The sequence below is a fragment of the Schistocerca cancellata genome, chromosome 3 (genome assembly GCF_023864275.1).
Source record: "Schistocerca cancellata isolate TAMUIC-IGC-003103 chromosome 3, iqSchCanc2.1, whole genome shotgun sequence".
Classification (NCBI taxonomy): Eukaryota; Metazoa; Arthropoda; class Insecta; order Orthoptera; family Acrididae; genus Schistocerca; species Schistocerca cancellata.
Window position 1 is genome coordinate 380,853,448 of NC_064628.1, and position 15,116 is coordinate 380,868,563.

The 15,116-nt window shown below is 37.3% G+C and overlaps 1 protein-coding gene across 4 annotated transcripts in view; it reads right to left on the reverse strand.

The window, feature by feature from the left end:
- The window catches only part of LOC126175080 (alanine--glyoxylate aminotransferase 2, mitochondrial-like), a 149,652-nt gene that overhangs the window by 51,957 nt on the left and 82,579 nt on the right, over window positions 1–15,116 (reverse strand). For all 4 annotated transcript variants that reach the window (XM_049921609.1, XM_049921610.1, XM_049921612.1 and 1 more), the window contains exons 5-6: window positions 11,361–11,549; window positions 2,220–2,417 (exon numbers count right to left, since the gene is read on the reverse strand). In XM_049921609.1, the coding sequence (XP_049777566.1) occupies window positions 2,220–2,417; window positions 11,361–11,549 (387 nt within the window). The remainder of the gene's footprint in view (window positions 1–2,219; window positions 2,418–11,360; window positions 11,550–15,116) is intronic.

Here is a 15,116-nt window from a genome sequence, read left to right on the forward strand (position 1 = left end):
GAGGGATGTTGATGTACAGAGGCATGGCGTCAACAATGATTACCAATGATCCAGGTGGTAATGAGATTGTTGAGACTTGATGAGTAAAGGGGAGAGGTTCTAGAATGGATGTAGGGATTTGAGTACACACTGGAGGATACACTGGGTTTCTGTATTGGATTACTATGATGGAGCTTATAAGTGGAAGAGTCAAACAGTCTGAAATATAGCAAAGTAGAATATCTCCACTTGCTCTGATAATACAACCAACTATTTCTTTCAGTTGACCCCACTAATCAGTGTTCGTTTCAGAAATGACCAGTGTTTGTTTCAGAAATGACATCTCATTTTTCAGTGTTTTTCCTTCTATGTAAGGAACACTACAATTCTTTAAAAATGTTGTATTTCAGGAAATATTACTATTCAAAAATATCATGGTTGTAAGAAAGAAAAGTTGATAAGACTACCGAACATAAACTGTTCAAAGATCCAGTATCACCATTTTGTAGCCCTGATTTTTCAGTGTTTTAAAATGCTACTACTAGGAAAGTATGTTGGTTAATGAAATATCTCAAACACTAGATTTTGTTTCTACAATAACCTTGGTGGGCTCTATTGCAAAATGCAGATGAAATGTGCACGTCTAAAAATCTGGTCCATAAATTAGATCCTAATATTAATGCCATATAAAGAATGTACAGTCAATGGTTAAACAAATTAACTTTATTGCCAAAAGTGAACTCAACTCGGAGACTGAATTTTAGCACTCTGCAAGAGCTTTCCTTTGCAAGTTCTTGAACAGACAAATTCGACAGTATCACAGCCAGCACCTTTAAACCATTGTCAACATAAGTCACTGAGAAGTAACAGGCACCACTATGTGTTGAGCCTTTTAACATTCACAGTCAGTCGATATTAATCCACAGTCATCTTTTTACTTGCTGCATCCAAACATGCCTCAGAATGCCCAACGATACTGACCGACCCATCCATGTGCTAGTCAAGCCTGACAGCACTTAACTTTGGTGATCTGATGGGAATCAACAAGGCTGTTGGCTTCATCTTTACTTAGTCTTCAATAATTAGTTGCTGGTTGTACAAATACATTAGATTTCAATACATTTATATAGGTACTGAGCCAATTTGGTGAAGATAAGCAAAAAATGTAAACTGCAAGATGTGCATGGGTGTGAAAAGAAAATTACATTGACTGTGACTTAAATAACAGCCATTTTATCTTGTTTATTCTAAATTTTACTTGAACATATATTTAAGAAGTGAACAACAGAAAAGTTCTGTATGAGGCATAAAGATCAGCAAACATATTTGGTGAGGAACAAGATGCAGTATTTACCTTGTTATATAGTGTGCTTGCTGCTCATTTGGATGTGCATCATTATGAGCTGAGACATATACTAGAAAGCACACAAATTCCAGAGTGCATCTAACTCTGTGCTGTCAGCAAGAGCATTGGCCACAAAAGGCAGGGTTCCGTGTTTGAGTCCCAGTCCAGCACCTAGTTTTAATTTGCCAAGAATTTTCACGGCATGCAAATTCATCATACCTCACCTAAATCACACGTTCTTCCTTTTTGACTTAGTTTGCTACTGTTATCAGCTGCTGCTTCACGTTCTGTATGGAAGCTATGTAAAGAATTTGCAATCGACATTCAATGTTCTATTAGGTTATGACAAAGAAATGTAATCTGTTACTAAAACTGTACCACTTCAGTCATATTTCTTTTCATTTTGCTACTACAGCATCTGAACATTTGTGTGCCGAAACATGTAACAGCTAAAGACTGTCCATGTGATCTAGAAGCAAATAATTCTGCAATTTAGCATCCCATACATCTGAATATTATGCGTATTTCAATTAATCCAAGCTTATTCTTCTCTCATTTTACTTTTAGTTCAAAACTGACATAATGAAAATGCTTATAAATGATTTTCATTTAGTGGTAAGCTACGACTCTACACTGTACACGTAACACATTTACTGCACTTATATTTTACAATACATGCCACAGAGTTCTGTCCTTAGCAAGAACAAGACAAAGAACTTAAGTTGTAAAGATATCACACACCAAATCCTATTTCACTGCTCACACCCAGTGTGTCGACTGGTGATGTCACTACAAGTATACTATGAAAGTTTTCACAAAGACTTACTGTAATGATAAGTCTCTTTATGTGTCTGTATGATAATTGCCAAAGTACTGTTTCAATTAAGTTTCTTACTTGTACAGCTTCAGCAAATAATCCAGCCACCTGTCCTCTTGGCAAAGAGTATTTGAAAATTGCTTCAAGCTGGTCATAATACAAATCACTTGCTTGGCACTTGTTTGGCTGGCAATCACAAGTCCGTGTTGTTTGTGCTGGAGAATCCCGACACTGAGCACCACCCCATATCCCTTGATACACATCAGGATTCATTGCCTGCAATAAATAACCATTTAAATTTTATCTGCAACACTGAATAATCAACCAGTAAGGAATTTAGACAAACTGTTTCTAATCAAGAAATAACTGATAGCACATAGACAGAGTGCAACAAAAAAACATTAACAGTATTGATGTCTGGAAAAACCACACGTACCTTTCCAAGAATTTACATCTACATCTGTATCTACATCAATACTCCACAATCCACCTTACAGCATGTGGGGAGGATGCCCCGTACCACTACTAATCATTTCCTTTCCTGTCCCACTCCCAATTACAATGAGGCAAAAATGACTATCTATATGCCTCCTTATGAGCCCTAATTTCTCATATATTATCTTCAACATCCTTACACACAATACATGTTGGAGACAACAGAATCGTTCTGCAGTCAGTTTCAAATGCCAGTTCTCTAAATTTTCTCAATAGTATTTCTCAAAATAATGCCACCTTCTCTCCAAGGATGCCCATTTGAGCTCCCAAAGTATCTCTGTAACACCTGCATGTTGTTCAAACCTACCAGTAACAAATCTGGCAGCACATCTCCAAATTACTCCATCTTCCTTCTGACCTGGTACGGATCCCACACACTCAGACAGTACTCAAAAACAGGTCGCACTAACATCCTATATGCAATCTTCTTTACAAATGAACCACACTCTCCTAGAATTCTCCTAATGAACCAAAGTCGACCATTTGCCTTTCCACAATCCTCATATACTTGTTCCATTTTCTATCACTTTACAACAATATGCCCAGATATTTAAATGATGTGAGTGTGTCAAACCCGCCACAGTTGCCGAGAGCGCTAATGCACTGCTTCCTGGAGTCGGGTAGGCACACCGGCCCCAGATCAAATCTGCCCTGCAAATTAATGATGAGGGCCGGTATCCTGGCCAGCCTGAATGTGATTTTTAGGCAGTTTTCCACACCGTGCTAGGTGAATACGGGGCTGGTCCCTCAGTTATGCAACTCGCAGACATTTGAAAATGTTCACGCTATTACATGGCTTACACTAGACGCAGACAGCTGGGGTACACAAATTCTGTCCTGGGGGTTCGGGGTGGCGGCAGGAAGGGCATCCGGCCACCCTCTGCAACTAACGCTGCCAAATCTACAGTAACGTGGCTGACACCGCGTTGCAGCAGGACAAAGGCCCCAAGGAAATGATGATGACTGTGTCAAGCTGGACACTACTAATGTGGTATCCAAACATTATGGGTTTGTTTTCCTACTTATCCAGAATTCTGGACAGCTAATGAGTGAACTCATGTCAGATCTACTTCATGAAATTTATTGCTATAGAAGGAAGGAAGGCAACAGTTTAATCCACTGCTGATGATGAGATCACTACTAATAGGGCAGATCTCCAATTTGAAAAGATGGGGTAGAACCTATGCTATTATCTTGTTAAAGGAGTCAATCTGGTACTCCTTTGAAGTGATTTAGAGATATTGCAGAAATGTATACAGCCACATGGGAGAACATAGCCTACTCCAGAATGTAATCCACTATCATATCGGCACCACACAGTTTGCCCAATTATTTGACTGTAGATAAATTTGAATATGACCTATTAAAAGAATTATTAACCCAAACCCTCCTGCACTCTACCCATATAAATTCCATCATCCACATCATGATTTAATGGTTTATAACTTTTTATCTTCAGCAGCTTATTTTTCAATTATTATTTAACAAAAAATGCTTCAAGTGTTTTTATTAAGTATGAAACACAAACTGAATGTTTCTTTAATTTAAGAACCACATTATTTTTTGCTGATATTAATAATTTAACATAAAACACCTGCAGCTTCCCAGTCATAAATCAGTAGATTACTGACATATCAATGTTGTTTCCAACTCTGTTGCTTCAAAGCTAAACTTATTTGCACACTACAAATTCTCTAAAATCTTTTGCATTAGGTGTAGGTGTAAAACCTATTAGTGACAAGTGAAAATTTATGCCAGACCCAGATTTGAACCCAGATTTGAACCCATATTCCTGTTTTTTTTTTTTTTTTTTCTTTTCTTTTGATCGTTGTGTTTGGTCGTTGCGGACGTTGCAAGACATCCTGTTAAAGTTCAGTGGTTGATCCTTCCACTCAGTTTTTTTTTATTACAGAGGCCAACCAGCTCTCTGACCGAACACGCTGAGCTACCGTGCCGGCAGCCACTTTGGCTATCTGTGCACACTCCCCAGACCAGCACAAACTTCATAGTCACGTTATTACAGCCTTGTGCCATAGGAGTAATCTGTTGTATTTATCACTATAGCATAAGGATATAAACAATGTGACATATGGAGGTTTGGGTCGGACCAGGGAGCACACAAGCACACATGAATAACCAAATTGGTTCTGGCAACCACTTGCAGTAAGTGGGAAATCCACGTTCAAGTCCCAATCTGGCACAATTTTCCATACGTCACTTTTAGCTTGTTATTTACTGTCTGAAACTGCATTAGATTTGTTTTAGAAAGGTTTAATGATAAGACTATTTGTCAAAAGCCATTTGCGTACTTGGCATGTTTTTGTTTCACTTGTAATCCACACTGAAGATTTCACACTCTTGATCATGATACTTGCATCCAGAAAACATTACTATATTTGCCTATATTAGGTCATCAATATACACTAAGAAGATCAGTGGTCCAAGGACAGAGTCTTGGGGAACACTGTACTTAACAGTACCCCACTTTGATTGTATTGATTCACCTATACCTGTTCCGGCAACTCTGTTTCCTGTTATGTAAGATTTTTGCCAAGCTAGCGGAAAGTCTTTGATGCCATAGTGTGGGAGTTTTTGTTACATACTATTGTGTTACATTTTACACAATGAAAAGCTTCAGTGAGATCACAAAATATACCCACAGGATACTTTCTACAGTTCAGTTCACCTAGAATTCCTTTTGTGAGACTGAATGTTGCTGCCTCTGGGGATAAGAAATGGGATAAGAGAGAGAGGCTAATAGTTAGATACTACATGTCTCTCACTGCCTTTGTGTATTGGCATCACTTTAGCATGTTGTGATTTATAGAGAAATAGCCCACTCTTCATAAACTGCTTACGTAAATAGCAAAATATGATCCTGATTAAGTGACCACATGCCTTTAGTGCCCTGTTACTGTCATACCAGAAAAGCTGGTGCTTCTTAGGGACCTGATGATTTTTATAATTTCATTATGTGCTGTAAACTTAAAGTGTAGTGTAATTGTTGGTGCATGTTGGGTAAGATTAAGTAGCTTTATGGCTTCTGAGGGAGGGTGAATGTTTTTGTTCCTATATTTTTGGCCACAGAGAAAAAAAAAATTTATTTCAGAGGCTGTCCTTTTCAGGTTATTCTGGTCAGTTCCATTTTCTATGAACTGAGCTATCCCTGATTATTCTAATGTTTAGTCCCTATTTATTTCAGATTTTATGATTTTTCATATGGTTTTTGTTTTATTTTTTGACCTATGAATTTGCTGTGCATAATAAATGTTTTTGGCCTTCCTAATTACACAGAATCATATTTTAGAATTTCTTACAGTGTATTTTGACTCCTTTGTGTGTACTATTCCTCTGTTCTTGTTTAATTTACTTATTTTAATTCAGTTGGACACTGTATCAATGAAATGTGGTAACAGAACATAGTGGTTCATGTCCAGTATTTCTGAAAAGTTATTGGCAAAATGACAGTATAAGTTATTTCAAATAAAATAACAACAATAACAACAACATTAAAAACATTCAGCATATGAATTAGCTTCATTTCACAAATATTTCAGAATGCATGGTCATCAGCTAACTTCAGCCAGTTATGCATCTTATATAAAGGTTTTACAACATCATAAATGATAATTTCAAAATTTTAATTCTGTATGTACGTAATCACAGTACCAATGGACACTAAGATGCTAACTGTGAATTCTTTGAAATCAGCTGTATTAGATATAGATATGCCACCTATTAGTGACATATGAAAATTTGCACCGGACTTGGACTTGAACCTTGATGTCCCACTTATCACTAGCAATCACCTTAACCACTCTGGCTACCCGTACGTGCTCCCTGACCAACCCAAATCTCCATATGTCACACTGTCTACCTCCTTATGCCTTAGTGATAAATATAGCGGACTACTTGTATGGCACAAGGATGTAGATAATGTGACTATGAGGTCTGAGTTGGTCTGGGGAACATGCACACATAGCCAATGTGGTTAAGGCAACCGCTCACAATAAGCAAGAAATTCAGATCTAAATCCTGTTCTAGTACAAATTTTCAAATGTCACTAATAGGTGGTACATTTATACCTAATACAGTAGATTTCAAAGTATTCACTATCAGTGAATAATTTTTGAATAGAACCAATAGTGTTGGAAGCAACAATGATACATCAGTAATCTACTGATTTATGACTGTAAAGCTGCAGGCTTTTTGTATTAAATTATTAATATTATGTGGCTCTTAAATTAAAGAAAGATTCAGTTTGTGTTTCATACTCAACAACAATTTGTATGTAAATATGAAGTGCGTGGAGGCTGTGCACTTAAAACTGAATTACAGCTCCTTCTTTCCATAGTACTAGTACAAAACTTTGCATATATGTCAGTAGATGGTTTTTGCTGGTTTCTTGTCACAACTGTGAATGAAATTTAAAATCAGAACACTAATTATCACTGTTCGACATGGGTTCTATTTCTGATATTAAAGTATGTGCTTCTAGACCATTTTACTGTGGGAAATTCAAATATGTAAACAAAATATCGTTCTCAGGGATAGTTTTTATGTAATATGTACATATATGTATATTCACAATTCATGGCAAACACAGAGACGTTATAGAGAAATACGGGTATGTTGCCGCATCCGGTAGTGATAGAACATGATAATTTCTTGTGTAACAGCAGGTGGGAAGAATCAGACATCATTAGATTATCCCCCGCCACACCTATGTCATTAAGAGCACCTGAAACATCTCATTAACTCGGAACGGCAACAGCCGGTCGCTGCCTCGGCAGTAAAGCTTCATGCCTCCTAGGGGCAGGAGCGTCGAGTTTACAACAGTGGTGTTAGCCGCAATTTGTTTCAGTCTTAACGAGTGGGTGTTTTGGCTGACAAGTAACTGTCTGTCATATTTCTGAGCACAGTTGAATATTTTAGTTTCTGTGTGTAAACTGATTGAGCCTGGTGCTGAAGGTAAAATGACTGCTTGTTTTTACACATCAGCGTTCCTCTAGTTCCCTACTATTAATTTAATACAGGTGTATTACCAAAGTGGTATTTTTAAATTTGCAGAAATGCCACGTCATCATGGATGTCGATATAAGCCGGACAACTTCTGCTACATCTGTGGGAAGTTCACTTTTGCCAGAAATAGGAAGAAAATTTCTTCAATCATAAAGAAAGCATACAAACATTACTTTGGAGTAGAGGTAGGAGACCAAGATGAAGAATGGGCACCACATTTCTGTTGTGCTACATGTTACTGCAAACTAATTCAGTGGTGGAAAGGTAAAGAGAATGTGGCGTTGTTTGCTGTTCCCATGGTGTGCAGGGAGCCTAAGGGCCATGTTACTGATTGTTATTTCTGTCTAACAAAAATTTAGGGTTTTACAAACAAAAAGTCAAAGAGGCACAGTGTTTACCCAGATCTGCCTTCAGCGAGAATGCCAGTGCAGCATTCCGACAACCTTCCAGTACCTTGAAGAGCTCGAGGTCAAATTCCGAGTGACAGTGAAATAAGTAGTACCGAAGAAATCACAGATGATGATTCTTTATATCACTGCACAAGTGAGTCATCGCCACATTTGTTAACACATGCAGATTTAAATGATTTAGTATGTGATCTAGGACTAAGTAAACAAAAGGCGCAGCTGCTTGGTTCAAGATTACAAGAGTATAATCTACTGCACCAAAGTACTAAAATCATTGTGTTCAGGCACAGAGAACATGCCTTTATTTCTTATTTTTCAACTGACAAAGCACTGACATTTTGCAATGACATTGCTGGCCTGATGAAAGTGCTGAACTTCACTTATATTTCACAGGAGTGGAGACTTTTCATAGATGCATCGAAAACAAGTCTGAAGGGTGTTTTGCTCCATAACGGAAATAAAATACTCTCTGTTCCAGTAGCTTACGCTAGTTTGACAAAAGAGAATTACGAATTCGTACAAAGGATGCTAAATTCATTAAAATACAATGAACACAAATGGAAAATATGTGCAGATTTCAAGATAATTGCTATGGTACTGGGAATGCAACAAGGCTACACAAAGTATGCCTGTTTTCTTTGCGAGTGGAATAGTCAAGACCAAAATTCTCACTACGTGAAAAAGAAATGGCCTAGGCGAAGATGGAAAGTTCACGAAAAGAATGTACAACGTGAAAGTCTGGTAGCTCCTGAATATATACTATTTCCACCGCTTCACATCAAACTTGGCCTGATGAAACAATTTGTGAAGGCCATGGATCCAACAGGCTGTGGGTTTGCATATCTATCTACCAGATTCCCCCGTCTTTCAGCTGCAAAAATAAAGGAAGGTGTATTTGTGGGCCTACAAATCAGGGAGCTGCAGAAAGTTGCAAATTTTGAAGCATGTTTAACTGATAAAGAAAAAACCGCATGGGACTGTTTCAACATGGTGTCGGAAAACTTCCTCGGAAGAAGAAGAGCTACTAACTACAAAGCAATGGTGAAAGATTTGATCAAAGCATATCAGGATTTGGGGTGCAATATGTCTTTGAAGGTAAATATGATGGACTCTCATCTGGACTACTTCACAGAGAGTTGTAGTGACGTATCGGATGAACATGGGGAAAGATTCCATAAAGACATTTCTACCATAGAAAGGCGCTATGAAGGGAAGTAGGTACGTTCTATGTTAGCAGATTATTGCTGGAATATCATTCGAGAGAAGAAAGATTCACAATACAAGAGAAAAAAGTGATGTGCATTACAAGGCAGTGGCTCATTGTTTGTCAATTTTCTGTAATTTCTCATGTCAAATAAATCCTTCAAAGTGTATACACAAAGGTTACTGAGTTATATGTTAGATCCCACCCCCCATTAATGTGATGAACTTATAACATCATAAAGATGTGCATTTGTTTGTCGATTTTCACCTCACGTTTGCTGCACTATATCAGAAACTGAAAAGAGAAATAAAATTGCCATGACTCATAAACTATCCCTGACAGAAAAAAACCAAAAACAGTTTTCAATTCAGCACTCAAAATACAACTAGGATCACAATATTTTTTATCAGAAATAGAAAAAAAGGTTTTTTTTGTAGAACAGTGTTATTGATGGCCAACATAACCTGAAGAAAGGCAAGCATTTATACTCTGGTTATCAGGGACCAGAGACATTTATGTCTGTGATTGTTTTGCATTTCAGAACTTGCTATACATCATATAGTTTCTGATGTCTGCATTGCACAGCACTTCAAGGACTTTTATTAAAGTACACATAAGGACGATAATCCCAATAAAACATGAGTAATGATATGTGAAATATACATAGGACCTGCCTGGTATCCTATACTATGAAATATGCTATACAGTTTGTTAGAGGGCAATGGCATGAGCCTGGGTGAACCATTTTTATTTATCATCATGAATGTCTAACAGTGATAAATTGACCATGTGATTATAAATATCATGAATTTAAGCAATGAAAATGATCAAGTGTTTTGCATTTCCAAATTTTAATCAGCCTAATAGCTGCACATTCACACAGTTTTATTTTCAAGGAAATTTATTGTGCTTTTCTGTTTAGTGGAAAGGATTACAAAATTTATGCTTACCACTCCATTCCCATTTGATCTAATGAACTATTATTTTGCTCTTGTCCTCAGTAGGATATTTGAATGCTATGCTAATTTTCTAGTGATCATATTTCTTTTCCTTCTGTATTTGTGCTTTGGAATTCTTGGGTCCCAGAAGATATATTACATCTACATTCTTCTATAGGCCACATTACATTCTCTTCACATTACACTCTCTTTGGACTACTACAGCACTCACACAAAGCATGTCTACAACAACAAAAGTAGACGAGATTGCAGACAAAAGTTTTCTGTACATTGTACTGCTAGCACCAAAATGCAGAGGATGTCAACTTGCTTTGATGGTTCACTAAAAGATTGACGAATGGAACATGAGCAAACACAAGCGAATGAGAACTGGACACAACTGAAAGCTGTTAGCTCATGTGCACCTACTGTTTACACTAGAGAGAATTCTTGTTTGATATTGCTCATTCGCCTCAGTGTAAGGAGAATTAAGTGAGCACATTTGTCTTCCCTCTAAAAACTTTCTGATATCATCAAGTACATCATTCTTTTGAGCTTTGAAGTCATAAAAAAGTAAGCAAGTCAAGGTCCCTTATATCAATATGCGACTTTTGCAACTTGTAGCTAGTTTTCATGTTTCTTGTAACAAAATTATAGTCTAACAATGAAAACACTTTCCTGTCCTTTTGGCTCAAGAAATATGACTCACCTTTCTCGGAGTTCAGTAATTGTCCTGTCTTCTGGATTTGGGCTTTAGAAATTCATGCCAAATTTTACAAATGAGAGAGAATTTTTTTGTTTACTGTAAAATGTCTTAATGTCAAAGGTTTTTAACAATTTGCTTAAAAATATTAACAATATTATTAATTAAAATAATGTATTATCATAGGAACACTGTGTTACACACTTAGATTTCCCTGACAATGTTCTCAAGGCACATGTAAACTCAAGTTAACCTAAATACAGTATCAGAGTTGGTATTCTGTTATCTACTCCTCTGGTAAATTATTGTCACAAACACTCAGTTACCTTTCAGGACTTACAAGACATCAGTTATTGAAAATATTTCTGTTTGAAGTTTGTGGGAGCTGATTTTAATTGAAAAGAAGGTTTGTAAAATTATCATGCTTCTTTTAAATACAGTATTACTCACATGATGAATTCCTTGAGCAATAGGAACATTTATCCTCCATGTGGACAGTGCAGTAAGGCCCATGGTGTATGTACTCATTCCATGATATGCATTGCGAAATGAAATAATGTCAAAGTGTTTGGTATGAAGTCGAGCCATAATGAGTGCCAGATCATTAGCTTCAGAATCTGTATTCACAAAATACGCAAACTGCAACAACAAAGGTATATATTTATGTTACTTTTTAATGGAGAGTACAGTTCACAAAAAACTGGAATGTAAGAAAGAAGGGTGACTAACATGAACTTCTCTTAATCATTGCAATAATGAGAAATGAAAGCTCTTATAACCTAACTTGCTTATATGTAGGAGCAGCTAACACATGACAATCAGCTCAAACAATAATTCTCAATTATTGACAGTAATGACTAACAGTTAAAAGAAGAGCATAAGATACAATCATAAAATAATTTGTAAAATTTTTTTGAATACCTGTACCACAGAATGGCAATCAAGTTTGCACAATGGATTAATTACTATTGATTTGGTAGACAGATAATTACATTTTTATTTGATTTGTCACACTTTTTACATGAAAGCAACAACCAATTTGACCTGTACTTCAGAGATAGTTAATATGTGAAGCTATATGGAACTAGCTAACATATCTGTGAGATGGATGGCATACACATTTGCTCTTTCACTTAAATTAATCTGATTTGGCAGCAGAAAGATCAACTGCAACTTGCAACAGGGTTAAAACAATAAATCCAGAATGAGTGAGATAATTTTCACAGTCCACACCTTTTCCTCTTAATAACCAAGTGAAAACATTTTACACAGTCAATATATACTGGGGTTTAGAGTCATAATGACATAATTACAAATTTCGGTATTCGGTTAAATCGGTATTCGGTTAAATCTGGGAATGAATGTAAACACACCAAGTACCATGAGGTACCTCAATTATCAGTAACTCAAACTTAGGTGGTACCACAGTGTTTCCACTTGGGCAAAACTTCTTTTCCCTTTATCGCAAAACAAGCATTTTATAGATACATTATTATGACTCCAAACTCCAATATAGTGGTGACATTAACACAAACTGCCACTAGCACAGAAAATTCTGTAGCCCAAGCTTCAAATAAAGGGGCATGGTTGTGATTACATTATTTATTTCAGCCATTAAGTGCATTATAATTGATACATGTTGTCTCATCAAATATGGATCTTGTCATTTTGATTGTGAAATGACATTTACATAAGGCACACTATAATGTAGAGTATATAGAAGGTGTTTGAAAAATTCCTATTTTAGGCTTCTAAGGGTTGTAGAGGGGTCCTTGTAGACAAAAGTTCTGATGTAGAATCCGTGTCTGGAAATTTACCATTTGGATTTAAAGTATGCTTGAAAGGTTGGGTCGCTTGCATATCTTCCACTTCACAGTACACCCAAACTGGGAAGAGGGCACCGTTATCGGTCCCTGTCCTAATTGTGACACAACATACCACTTTTGTCAGACTACAACAATGGCTGTGAGAAACTCATACATTCACAACTAGGAGGTTGATTATGGTTCTCCATAGATGTGCCACACACTCGACTTCGAAGAGGTTGTCCTGTGTCATGCAGAAGAGAAGCTGACTAGTGAGTACTTTAAACACTGGCTATGACTGTCCATGCCATGTGTCCTGTAGAGCACACAGGACAAAGTTCATTGTCTCCACTGAGTGCGCAGCATGAAGTGTGAGATTTGAAAGTCATCCAATCTTCAAACTTATTCTAGATCTGAAATTATCTGCCAAGTCCCCACTACAACTCTTAGAAGCCTGTAATAGGAATTGTGAAACACCCTGTATACAACAATTCAGATTGTGCTTTCTTTGCAGCACTACAGACAACACCACTGCCAGTTCTGCCCACCATCCCCAAGTGTCCTATGACTAGTGAAGTGGCATAAGGATGATGCAAACCAAAGTTGTCCTTACCTGCTTAATATTTAAGGTGTCAATGAAATACCTACTGTGCATCTGGACTACCCCTTATTAACTAACTACATAACTGTTTTTGTTTTTCAATTTTTGGTTTTCCATTGTCTTTATCTGGAAATCAACAGTAATTTGTTTTGCCATTATCTTTGTCACGCTCAAATTAATACTGTATCCCAAGAATTTGGTGATAATACAAAATTAATGTATTTCATACATGTTCATAGATCAAAATGGGTTACACATAGAACAATGGCAATAGCAAATGAATTTGTTCTATCAGCTGCTGTGCAGGCACTCTCTGGGCCAGTTAGCCCACAACAGCTGGCTGTAGCCCATCACACTTCTTTTGCTTTACGATTTCATGAAGCAGTGAAATGAAATGTCATGCAGCTAGGACACCCCGTCAGGTAGACCTGGTGCAAGTCTTTCGAGTTGAAACCACTTCAGTGACTTGTGTGTTAATTGAGATGATATGATGATGATGAAGACAACACAACATCCAGTCCCTGAGTGGAGAAAATCTCTAGCCCAGCCGGGAATCGAAACTGGGCCCCTTAGCATGGCATTCCAACTCATTAACAACTCAGCTATCGAGGCAGACCAGGAAGCAGTGGAAGAGTGGGACTTGTAGGGATGTCTATAAGGATACATATGACTGGTGACTGAGGAGTGGTATATGTGTGGATGAAGCAAAGGCTTCAGTGTGATCCGTGTCATGGTAAAATGTTGTGTCGTTATATTGTACTTCCTGTGAAGTGTATTCCAAAACTAAGCTCTTTTTGGTCATGAAAAAATAAGCTCATGAGAAAAGGTTTTTATTGACAGTAATATTTTACTACATATCTGCTTTGCTTTTCCACACAATTGCTGTTCACCTCTATACGTTTTCTGTAATGCTGCTCCAGCTTCTTTAACCCCTCTGCATAGAAGTCTGCTGCCTAGGAATTGAACCAGTTGGTAACACTGGTCTTGAGTTTGTTGTCATTTTGAAATCATTGTTCACCTAGTTACTTTTTCGAATGTAAGAAGAGGAAATAGTCACTTGGTGCAAGGTCAGGACTGCCATAGCAATGTGGGAAACCAAATCATGTCCATCTTGTCTACAGTGCTCCAAAACTGTCATGCACTGCACATTCTTTGCTCTTTGTGCTGATCAGAGAGAAACTTTGGAACCTAACGCAGACACAGTTTGTGATATTGAACAATTTTTGGAACATATCTCGCACACAGTTTGTGATATCCAAGCTGTTCAGTAACAATCCTGTAAATTGAGGTTCAGCCACTGAACACTTCAAAGGTTTTGGTTCACTTGATCAACGATGTCTCAGTCTGAATACAGGGCCTGCTATTCTGCTGTATATCGTGAACATTTGTGTGGCCATTCTGAAATTCTTGACACCGTTTTTGAACTTGTTTGTCACTCATTATTTCATGTCCATACATTAGGCATAACCCACTATTGATTTCACTAACTGAAGAGCCTTTTGTCAGCAAAAATCTTAAACACACCATGCACGTCACAAATAGTGGAGTCTATTACTGTCTTGGCCATTGTGATCTGCTCTCACGAATGATCAAATGACTACTGAATCAAACCAGCACTGCAGTGGTTTCATAAAGAGCCAGAGGACAGTGCTGCATTTGTGAAACTTCAGTCAGGCCTAGCATCAGTTAAAGATTGGTCACTGGACCTTAGTTTTGGAATGCATCTCATAAATCATTTATATGATCAACTGCTCCAACTGCAATAGTGGGACATTTCCTGTCAACCACAAAACACATCAT